This window comes from Pan paniscus, chromosome 9, assembly GCF_029289425.2.
Source record: "Pan paniscus chromosome 9, NHGRI_mPanPan1-v2.0_pri, whole genome shotgun sequence".
NCBI classification, from domain to species: domain Eukaryota; kingdom Metazoa; phylum Chordata; class Mammalia; order Primates; family Hominidae; genus Pan; species Pan paniscus.
The window spans coordinates 126,353,413-126,365,660 of NC_073258.2; the positions used below are offsets into that span (position 1 = coordinate 126,353,413).

The window sequence follows — 12,248 nt, forward strand, 5'->3', positions numbered from 1 at the left end:
AAATTTAATATTAGAGAGCAGTTTTTATTTTTATTTGTTTATTTTTACGTATTTTTCCTTTTAAGTTCCATGTAGATTCTGGATATTAGACCTTTGTTGAATACGTGGTTTGCAAATATTTTCTCCCTTTCCATAGATTGTCTCTTTGCTCTGTTGATAGTTTCTTTTGCCATGCAGAAGCTCTTTAGTTTAATTAGATATCATTTGTTAATTTTTGTTTTTGTTGCAATTGCTTTTGATGTCTTCATCATAAAATCTTTTCCAGGGCCTATGTCAAAATGGTGTTTCCTGGGTTATCTTCCAGGGTTTTTATAGTTTTAGTTTTACATTTAAGTCTTTAATCCATCTTGACTTGATTTTTGTTTGTGGTACAGGAAAGGAGTCCAGTTTCAGTCTTCTGCATATGGGTAGTCAGTTATCGCAGCATCATTTATTGAGTCCTTTTTCCATTGCTTGTTTGAATCCACTTTCCATTTGAGTGCTTTTCCCCTTGCTTGTTTTTGTCAACTTGGTCGAAGATCAGATGGTTGTAGGTGTGCAGCATTACTTCTGTGCTCTCTATTCTGTTCCACAAGTCTATGTGTCTGCTTTTTGTACTTAGCACTATGCTGTTTTGGTTACTGTAGCCTTGCAGTATAGTTTGAAGTGAGGTAGTATGATGCCTCCAGGATAATAGCCATTTCAACAGGAGAGATATCTCAATGTGGTAATATGCATTTCTCTGCTGATTAGTCATGTTGAACTTTTTTTTTTTTTTTTTTTTTGGAGACAGAGTCTCACTCTGTCGCCCAGGCTAGAGTACAATGGTGCGATCTCAGCTCACTGCAACCTCCACCTCCTGGGTTCAAGCAATTCTCCTACCTCAGCCTCCCAAGTAGCTGGGATTACAGGCACCCGCCACTACGCCTGGCTAATTTTTTGTATTTTTAGTAGAGACAGGGTTTTACCTTGTTGGCCAGGCTGGTCTCGAACTCCTGACCTCAAGTGATCCACCCATCTCAGCCTCCCCAAGTACTGGGATTACAGGTGTGAGCCACCATGCCTGGCCGAACATTTTTTCATATACCTATTGGCCATTTGTATGTCTTTTGAGAAATGTCTGTTCAGTTCTTTTGCCCATTTTAAAATCAGATTTGTTTTGTTTTATTTGCTATTGAGCTGTCTGAGTTTCATGTGAATTCTGGTTATTAATCCCTTGTCAGATGGATACTTTGCAAATATTTTCTCCCATTCTGTAGGTTGTCTCTTCATTCCGATTTTTTTTTGCTGTGCAGAAATGTTTTAACTTGATGTGATACTATGTCTGTTTTTGCTTTTGTTTCCTGTACTTGTGATGTCTTCCACAGAAAAACCTTTGCCCAGACCCGTGTCCTCTTAGTGTTTTCCAAATGTTTTCTTCTAGTAGTTTTATAGTTGCAGGTCCTACATTTAGACCTTTAATCCATTTTCAGTTGATTTTTGTGTGTGTGTATGGTGAAAGATACGGATCTAGTTTCATTCTTTTGCCTATGGATATCCAGTTTTTCTAGAATCATTTATTGAAGAGACTGTCCCCAGTGTAGGTTCTTGGCATCTTTGTTGAAAATGAGTTGGCTATAAAAATGTAGATTTATTTCTGGGTTCTCTATTCTGTTTCATTGGTCTACATGTGTATCTGTATTCCAGTATCGGTCTGTTTTGGTTACTATAGCTTTGTAGTATAATTTGGAGTCAGGTGGTATGATGTCTCCAGCTTTGTTTTTTTTTTTTTTTTTTTTTTTTTTGGTTTCTGTCCTTGATTCTATTGATGCTGATATGTCATGTTTATTGATTTGCATATGTTGAACTACCCTTACATCCCTAGGATTAATTCTACCTGATCATGGGGAAGATCTTTTTAATGTGTTTTTTGGATTCTGTTTTGTAGTATTTTGTTGACGGTTTTTGCATCTATATTTATCAGGGATATTGGTCTGGAATTTTCTTTTTATGTTACATCTTTGCCTGATTTTGGTATTATGGTAATGCTGGCCTAGTAAAATCAGTTTGATACTATTCCCTCCTCTTCACTTTTTTGAGTAGTTTGGGTAGAATTGATATTAGTTGTTCTTTAAACGTTTGATAGAATTCAACAGTGAATCATCAGGTCCTGAGCTTTTCTTTGATGGAAGACTTTTTATTACTACTTTGGTCTTGCTACTCATTATTGATATGTTCAGGTTTTCTATTTCTTTATGGTTCAATCTTGATAGGTTGTTTGTATCCAGGAATTTATCCATGTCTTCTAGCTTTTCCAATTTTTTGGCATATAATGTTCATGATAGTCTCTAATGATCTTTTGTGTTTCTGTGGTACCAGTTGTCATTTTTCCTTTTTCATCTCTGATTTTATTTATTTGGGTCTTCACTCCCTTTTTTTTTTTTTTTTTTTTTTTGTAGTCTAGGTAAAGATTTCTTGAATCTTGTTGATCTTTTCCAAAAAACAACTTTTTGTTTCATTTATCTTATTCACTTTTGTCTAAATTTATTTATTTCTACATTGATCTTTATTTCTTTGTTTCTATTAACTTTGGATTTGATTTTTTTAAAAAAATGTGGTTCTTTTAGTTCCTTGAGGTGCATTTTTAGGTTGTTTATTTTTTTTCTGTTTTTTTATGTAAGCATTTATTGCTACAGATTTCCTTTTTAGCACTATTTTTGCTGGATCCCATAGATTTTGATGTATGTCATGTTTCCATTTTCATTTGTTTTAAGAAATTTTTAATTTTACTTCTAATTTTTTTTTTCTTTTTACTTATTGGTCTTTCAGAAGCACATTGTTTAATTTTCATGTATTTGTACAACTTGCAAAGTTCCTCTTATTGATTTCTAGTTTTATTCCAGTGTGGTTGGGCAATATACTTGATATGATTTTGACTTTTTTGAATTTGTTGAGACTTGTTTTGTGGCTTCTCATATGGTCTGACTTGAAAAGTGTTCCATGTGTGATGACAAGAACATGTATTCTGCAGTAGTTGGATGAAATGTTCTATAAATGTCTGTTAGATCTGTTTGGTCTAAAGTGTAGTTTACCTCTGATGTTTCTTTGATGATCTGGATGATCCGTTCACTGCCAAAGTGGGTTGTTGAAGGCCCCTAATATTACTGTATTGCGGTCGGTCTCTTCCTTTAGATCTAGTAATATTTGCTTTATATATTTAGGTGCTATGGTGCTGGGTACATGTATATTTACTATTTTTATTTCTCTCGCTATATTGACCTCTTTAACAATCTATAAGGATGTTCTTTATTTCCTTTTACAGTTTTTGCTTAAAGTCTATTTGATATAAATACAGGTAATCCTGGTCTTTTTTGCTTTCTGTTTACTTGGCATATATTTTTCCAACCCTTCACTTTCAGTTTATATGTATCTTCGTAAAGTGAGTTTCTTGGGGCAGGATATAGTTGAATCTTGATTTCTTTTTTCAATCCATTCAGCCAACTTTTTTTGTTGTTGTTGTTGTTTTGTTTTTGTTTTTCGGTTTGTTTGTTTGTTTTTTTAAAGAAAAATTTACCTTTGTTATAGATTAAAGGGTACACATGCCGGTTTATTACATGGGATAATTTCACGATGCTGAGGCTTGGGGTCCCAGTGATCCTGTCACCAAGGCAGTAAGCATAGTACCCAACAGATGGTTCTTCAGTCCATTCCCCCATCTCTCTCTCTCCTTGCTATTGATCCCCACTGTCTATTGTTCTCATCTTTACATTCATGTATACTCCATGTTTAGCTTCCACTTATAAATGAGAACATGTTGTATTTGGTTTTGTCTTCTCGCATTAGGTCACTTAGTATAAAGGCCTCCTGCTCCATCCATGTTGCTGCAAAGGTCATTATTTCATTCTTTTTCATGGCTGTGTATTATTCCTTGTAAATGATTCCTCTCTATTGTAAATGAGATTGTGCTCTTGAATTGGTTCTCAGCTGGAACACTATTGGTTTATAAAAATGCTAGTGATTGTCGTACATTGATTTTGTCAATTCCAGGAGCCTTGTGTCAGATTCTTTAGGGTTTTTCATGTATGGACTCATATCATCAGTAAAGAGAGAGAGTTTGACTTCTTTTCCTATTTGAATCTCTTTCATTTCTTTTTCTTACCTCATTGCTCTGGCTAGGACTTCCAGTACTAAGTTTTTTGTTTTTGAGACAAAGTCTTGCTCTGTCACCCAGGCTGGAGGGCAGTGGCATGATCTCAGTTCACTCCAACCTCTGCCTCCTGGGTTCAAGCAATTCTTGTGTCTCAGCCTCCCAAGTAGCTGGAATTACAGGTGCATGCCACCACGCCCGGCTAATTTTTGTATTTTTGGTAGAGATGGGGTGTCACCATGTTGGCCAGGCTGGTCTCGATCTCCTGACCTCAAATGATCCACCCACATCAGCCTCCCAAAAAGTGCTGGGATTACAGGCATGAGCCACCACACCTGGCTGATTTTTAAAAGAGTTTCCAGTAAGTTTTAGTTACTATGTTCATTGTAAGGATTAGTCTAAATAATGTATCCCATCATTAAGTCTCAGTTGCTAGTATTTTTCCTCTAATTAATTCAGTATGTATTTCCTTAGAATAAAGGCCTTCTCACAGACAACCTGGTTTAGTTAACAGAAATGAGGGTATTTAACATCGATATAACACTATTGTCTAGTTCAAGGTCCGCATTCAAATTTTATCAGTCCTAATAATGTCTTTTATAAAAAAAAGTTTTTCCCCTTGCCTGTGTTCAAACCCAGATCATGCATGGTTTTCATGTCCCCTTAGTCTCCTTTCATTTGGAATAGTTCCTCGATGTTTATATTTCTTGACCTTGATACTTTAGAAAAATACAGACCAGCTATTTTGTATAATTTCCCTAAATTTTGTTTTATCTCATGTTCTCACATTACTGGGTTCAAGTTATGCATTTTCACAAGACCACTGTAGTGATGATGTATACTCAATTATTGATATTTGGATTTTTGCTGTTTTTTTTGTTTAACATTTTTATTTGACCCACCTAATTGTTGGGGGTTTTTTTATATTTCATTTTAATTTCTCATTTTTAATTAATTATTTATTTATTTTTGAGACAAGATCTGTTGTCTCAAAAACAGACCTTGTCTGTTGTCCAGGGTATAGTGCAGTAGCACAATCATAGCTCACTGCAGCCTCAAATCCCTGGGCTCAAGGAATTCTCCTGCCTTAGTCTCTGGGTAACTGGGACTATAGGCACATGTCACCATGCCCAGATAACTTTTTAAAAAATAGTTTTTAGAGAGGGGGTCTTGCTATGTTGCCCAGGCTGGTCTTGAACTTCAGGGCTTAAGCAATCCTCCCATGTCAGCCTCCTAAAGTTCTGAGATTACAGGTGTAAGCCACCGTCCCCAGCCTTCATTTTATTTATTAGCTTTTTAACTGTACCTTTCTGTATTTTTTTAAATTCTTTTTTCCAAGGATTATCATATCTTATCACAGTTTAAAGTTAATATTGTACTACTTCACTTAAAAATAAGAACCTTTCAAAAGTATAGGTCCACTTATCTCCTCATCCTTTGTGCTATTATTGTCACATGTATCTACTTACATTAAAAAAAAGTCTGTGCAGCCATGGCTTTTAAAATTCAGAAAAATAGTATGTATGTCTTAAATTTACCCACATCTTTACTATATCTGGGACTGTTCATTTCTCCCTGTAGGTCAGGGTTTCCACGTGGTATTGTTTCTCTTTAGCCTGAAGTTCTTTTAGCTTGTGTGCATCTACTGGTTGTGAATTCTCTTAGCTTTGGTTTATATGGAAATGTGTTACCTTCGCTTTTGAAGGGTTATTATCTTGGAGATAACATTCTGCTGACAGTATTTTCCCTTCATTACTTTGAAGTATCTCCTCTTGTTTTCTGCTCTCCATTGTTTCTGATGAGAAATCAGTCAACATTTGTATCAGTGTTCCACTATATGTAATGTATCTTTTCTTTAGACCAGTTTTGAATTTTTCTCTGTGAATTTCAGTAATTTGCTTATTATGTGCCTAGGTATATTTCTTTTTCTTTTCTTTTTTCCTTTTTTTTTTTTTTTTTTTTTTTGAGATGAAGTCTCGCTCTGTCGCCCAGGCTGGAGTACAGTGGTGCGATCTCGGCCCACTGCAACCTCCGCCTCCCGGGTTTAAGTGATTCTCCTGCCTCAGCCTTCCAAGTAGCTGGGATTATAGGTGCCCACCACCACGCCTGGCTAATTTTTGTATTTTTTTAGTAGAGACGGGATTTCACCATGTTGGCCAGGCTAGTCTTGAACTGCTGACCTCGTGATCCACCCGCCTCGGCCTCCCAAAGTGCTGGGATTACAGGCATGAGCCACTGTGCCCGACCATGCCTAGGCATATTTCTTTGTATTTATCCTCCCTTGAGTTTATTGAGCTTCCTAGATTTTATAAGTTTATGTTTTTCACCCAATTTGGCAAAATTTAGTTATTATTTATTTAAATGTCTTTTTCTGTCTCATCTCTTTCCTATTCTCAACTGCAATATCTTACATATTATTTGTTATGTTCCACAGTTCATTGAAGCTTTATTTTCTTTAATTCTTTTCCTGTGTTCTTCCGATTTGATAATTACTATTGATCTGTCTTCAAATTTGGTGACTAAACATGGTCTCCAATATGCTATTAAACCATGCAGGGATTTTTCTCAATTATTGCACTTCTTAGTACAGTAAATACAATAATTTCCAGTGGTTCATTTTTATAGTTTCAGTATCTGTGTAAGATTCATTGTCTGTTTATTCATATGGCACTATTTTCCTTTACATTCTTGAATGTATCTGTAATAGCTGTTTATTGCCTTTGTTCACTTTGTTCCAATATCTGTGATTCATATGGGGGTCAAGGTCTATAGACTGCTTTTTTTTCTTGGCTATGGGTCACAATTCCCTGCTTTTTCTATGTGTAATAATTTTTTATTACATAGTAGACATAGTAAATGAGGAATTGTAGAGATTCTGTACTCTTCTGTTCCTCTGAAGAGTATTGACTTTTGTTCTATTAGGTCTGTCTCCCTCAATGTGGACAGAAGCTAAAATCGCTGCCCTGTTTTTTCAGCTTTCAGATGTTATTGTTTTTGAGCCTCCTGGAGTCAGTGACCAGACAAGAATTTGGTCAGAGGTTATCCTCAAATTTAGGGGCTTCTCTGTGGCTGTCTTCTTTTCAGGAGTACCCCCTAATTTTGCAGCTGCTCTGCTAGGCCCAACCTATGTTCTCTGAAACCTCAAACCAGTGAGCCTGTGGCTTTTTGCCAGCCTGTGATGCATGGATTGAGAAGTACCCTGCAGCATAAGCTCACAAATCTCTCTTTTTATTGGTGACTTCTCTTCAGTTCCTTTGGAGGAGCTTTCAAATCTTTTTTTTATGTTTTGTCCAGAACATATAATTGTTACCTGTGAGAGGGTTACTTCAAATTATTCCACTGTAAATGGAAGCCAGAATTTTCCTACCCTTAAATTTTTTTTTTTAAGATGAGTCTCACTATGTTGCCCAGGCTGTCTTTGAACTCCTGGGCTCAAGTGATTATCCCACCTCAGCCTCCCAAGTAGGTAGGCCTATTGACATGAGCCATCATACCCAGTTAATTTTTTAACTTTTTGTAGAGACGGGGTCTTGCTGTGTTGCCCAAGCTGGTCTCAAATTATTTTCCTGCCTCAGCTTCCCAAAGCACTGGGATTACAGGTGTGAGCCATCATGCCTGGCTCCTTAAATTTTAACAACATATTTGAACTTACATTTTTCCCTCAACACCTATACCTAGTAGACTATTATTTATCTTCTCCCTTCAAAAAAAAAAAGTTATTAGTGTTGACAATGTTGGCAGGCTTTCATTTCCCTTCTGGCCAAGTTGAAAATTCATTTAGGATTTTAGTTCCTGCTTTGGGGATTTTATTTTTGTATACTGTTTTATCTAGGGGTATGAGTATAAGTTCAAAATAATTTTCCTTCAGAAGTTTGAAGATGTTCCATTTTCTTCCAGCTTACCATTATTGCCAGTGAAGAGCTTGTTAGCAGTATATTTTGGGGAAGGGGTCATGATGTGTATATATGTTGAAATTTTAAATTTTATGTACAGTAAAATTGACTTCTTGTTGTACTGTTCTAAGAGTTCTTAGAACCATTCTGGCTACTTTCATTGTGGTGGAAACAGCTCAGATTTAGATCTTGCAGATTTGGTTGTGGAATCTGCCTGTAGCTCTCTGTAGCTCTGTAACCTTGGTAAATTTGGAACAACATGGAGTATGAATAAAGAAAACATCTCTGTGTCACATTTCCTTATTTGCAAAAAAGGATGATGCCATCTTTCCTGTCTACCACTCTGGGATCTTTCCTGAGGATCAGATGAGACCGTGTATGTGAAAACACCTTGAAGAACATAACACTTATATGAGGGACTGTTTAGTATTTCCGTTTGCCCTCCTATCCTGTATAGATGATTCAGTAACATTGTGTGTGAAAAAAATGATTTAAGCATTATGAACTGCTGCAATATATAGCAAATAAGGAATCATTATACTATTATCATTACGGTAGTAGTGGACTACTGAAGACTAGAAACTCTCAAGAGCCAAAGAAGAGTTGAGTTTTTGTATGCCATAATAAATGGAAGAGTGTGTAGGGATGGAAAAGGGGGGGTGTCAGAAGTACCTGCACGTTTACACCCTGTAAAAGATTAATACCTACTTTGCATTCCTCTTTGTTGTCTCTGCCCTTGGAGACTCCTTTACTTTCATAAATATGGAATGCTTACAAAATGCACCCACTTTAGTGTCGGTGTGGAAGGAAGCTCATGTTGGCCCTGCAACTAGATTAATGGGGAAAAAAAAGGTCTGTCTTGAGCCTGTGTGCTTTAACCATGTGAAATTTATTGAAAAAAAAATCAGGAATATTGAGAGAGAGAGTTGGAGGAGGGAAGACAGGACAGAGAAGAATGGATAAAAGCATGAATAGAAGAAGAAAGATAGGATGTTTGAGCATCCTAATGCTCAGGCAGAGGCAGATGTGGTCAGTTGTTGACTGGGGAAGGAACTAAATATAAAATGAGCCAAATAGAGTGATGGAGGCTTTTTACTGCCTGAGTCAAAACAAGCAAGGGCCCAGGCTTCTAGATCTTATTGCAGAAAGATTGATTTCGACAGCATATAATTTGCATCCTGGTTCCATGGGAGAAGAGGTTCATAGTTGGGCACATGTTCTCACACCCTTGAACCATGAATTGGAGTTTTCCACCTGAAAGGAGCAGAGACAGACTAGTGAGCAGAAAGCTTCGTCCTCCAACCTTAGCCTTTATCTGTGATGCTCAGTGTCTCCATGCAGGATGGTCAAGACCTCCACTTGTCCATTATCCCTTCTCTTTCTCTTCTATTTGCTTCCTCTGGGACCTTGCCCCCCATCAGTTGTCCACTCCTTTCTTATATTGTCAGTCCGTTTCTATGGACTCCTTTTTTGGTTTACAAGGATGCTCAGGTTACCCCAAATTTAAAATACTTTCTCTTAATCGTGCTACTCCCCTAGCACTATCCTTCCTTTCCTTACAGCCTTCCCAGAGTCTGCCTATCCTCCTCACCTTGGCCCCTCACAGTCTGAATCATGACCCCACTATGCTGAAACCTCTCTCAAAAGTCATAGAGATCTACTCATCAAATTCTGCATCCTTTTCTTAGGACTTTTTTAACCTCTTTGCTTGCACATCATACTGTGGACTACACCCTTTCTTTTCTTTTCTTTTCTTTTGAGACAGTCTCGCTCTGTTGCCCAGGCTGGAGTGCAGTGGTGCAACCTCAGCTCACCGCAGCCTCCACCTCCCAGGTTCAAGCGATTGTCCTCCCTCAGCCTCCTGAGTAGCTGAGATTACAGGTGCACCACCACACCCGGCTAATTTTTGTAATTTTTATTAGAGACGGGGTTTCACCATGTTGGTCAGGCTGATCTCGATCTCCTGACCTTGTGATCCGCCCGCCTCAGCCTCCCAAAGCGCTGGGATTACAGGCGTGAGCCACTGCACCTGGCCTGAAACTACACCCTTTCTTGATACTCTCTGCTTCTGACAAGGTCTTCCCCACTGCTCATCTACTCCTCTGGATCCAATTATTTCTGCTCTCCCAAGTTGAACTGTCACATTACCAACTAACCGATGATCACCTCCATGCCAATATGCTAAGGGCATCTAAAACTTACTACGCCCAAAATGAAACTCATTACCTTCCTCCCCAAACCTGCTTGTTTTTGTGAGTTTCCTTTATATACTTCCTGTACCACTCCTTCAAAACCTCTGTCATCTCTGATTCTTCCCTTTGCTTTTTCCATCCAATTTGTTGTGAAGGTCTGTCAGTTCTACTTGCAATCTAGTTTGTTTCTGTCACTCGGTTTCCATTTATCAAACATTTGGCCGGGCACAGTGGCTCATGCCTGTAATCCTAGCACTTTGGGAGGCCGAGGCGGGTGGATCACTTGAGGCCAGGAGTTCAAGACCAGCCTGGCCAAAATGGTGAAACACTGTCCCTGCTAAAAATACAGAAATTAGCCAGGCAGGCGCTTGTGATCCCAGCTACTCAGGAGGGTGAGGCAGGAGAATCGCTGGGGGGCAGAGGTTGCAGTGAGCCGAGATCGCGCCACTGCACTACAGCCTGGGTGACAGCAAGACTCCATCTCAAAAAAAAAAAAAAATTAACGGACCTAGTAAGGAACTATGCTAGACTCTGGAGAATGCAAAGATTAATAACATCATTTGATGTCAAGACCTGAGAGAGATAAAAATAGCCAATTATTACATGAAATGGAAAAACCATGTTATATGCTATGCTGGCAAATAAATGATTAATTTTGGTATTTTGATTAAGGGGGGCATAGTATCAAGGAAATTCTTAGGAAGGAAGTGAGACTGAACTAAGCTATGAAGAATTGTTAGCATTTCGATTAGAAAGGAAAGGATAATTTCAGGCTGAAGCATAACTGGAGAAAACATGAAACTGTTCAGGAAATGGTGACTTGCGTAGCTGGAGTAAGTGTAGAGTGTAAACAGGGATGCAGAATGAGTGAAAAGACACGGGAGAGATGTTAATAAGTCTTTCCATCAGTCATTCCTATTACCTTTTACTGAAATATTACAATAGCCCTTTAACAGGTTCTCTTGTGTCCACTGTAACTTGCTTCTAAGGTAATCTTCCTGAAGAAGCGCTTTGACCAACCTGGATGGGCTACTGGCTCTGCCTTTTCCTAGTAACAGGTCTTTAGGCAAGCTCCTACTTTGTGAGGATTAAATGATAAAGGTATTTAAAAATGTATATCTTACTGTCTGGAAGCAATAAATAAGGGAGAACTGTTAAATTCAAACTCTTTTTAACTGACACTGAAGCTCTTGTATCAGCTGGCTCCAGTCAACCTTTCCAAGTTTATCTTCTATGTCTCTGCTCACCATCCTCAAAAAACTCTTTGCTCTTTTTCCTATTTACATCCTGCACTTTTCTGACTTTTGCTTTCATTCCCTGTCTCTGGAATACCCATCAACCATTGCTGTATGACTAAATCAGTATCTCTTTAATCTTGACTGCACATCGGAATTGTCTAGGAGCCTTTAAAAAAATACTGATGCCTGGATTCTATCCCCAGAGATCCTGGTTTAATTGCTTTGGTGCAGCCTGAACATTAGGATTTTTTAAAGCTGCTCAGGTGATTGTAATGTACAAACAAGATTGAGAACTCCTGGCCCAAATTGTAAATGTTCCCTCAAAGCATTTTCTGAATACCACCTTCTCCCCATACTTCTCTGCACCTCTAATCTTTCCTTTCCCTGAACTCTCTGCACTTTATACGTGCCTTTCTTAAGACACAATTTTCTCCCTTGTGATATTGTTTCTTATTTCTTACATTATAACATAATAATCTCTTTGTACACAGTTTATATTTGAGTCATCTTTCTGTAGGGGTTCATGGTATGTGTCATTAATGTTTTCCAAGTGATGGTGGATGAATGTCTGCATGTAGAAATAGGGAAATGACATTTCTAGTGAGGAAGAAGAAAAACTACAAGAGGAGTCAGGCAGTGTGGTTCCTGGGATGGAAATAACCAGTATCCCTTATTTTAGGGATGAGGAACTGAGAGTAAGGGTAAAGAGGTGTGGGAATATACTCAGACTGGTCTGGTAACCTGTGAACACAGACTTGTAGACAGTTGTTTATTAGTTTATCCATTCAATATTTACTAAATGCCTATCATATGCTTGACA

At 37.9% G+C, this 12,248-nt stretch overlaps 2 protein-coding genes across 6 annotated transcripts in view; one reads left to right on the plus strand and one right to left on the minus strand.

Moving 5' to 3' along the window:
• Positions 1-12,248, plus strand: part of CHEK1 (checkpoint kinase 1) — a 51,098-nt gene that overhangs the window by 38,309 nt on the left and 541 nt on the right. The gene's annotated exons all lie outside the window — the stretch shown is intronic.
• The window catches only part of ACRV1 (acrosomal vesicle protein 1), a 216,818-nt gene continuing 206,303 nt past the window's right edge, over positions 1,734-12,248 (minus strand). For all 4 annotated transcript variants that reach the window (XM_055095060.2, XM_008973333.4, XM_003819918.5 and 1 more), the window contains one exon: positions 1,734-9,252. In XM_055095060.2, coding sequence (XP_054951035.1) covers positions 9,128-9,252 — 125 coding nt within the window. In that variant the 3' untranslated portion in view covers positions 1,734-9,127. The remainder of the gene's footprint in view (positions 9,253-12,248) is intronic.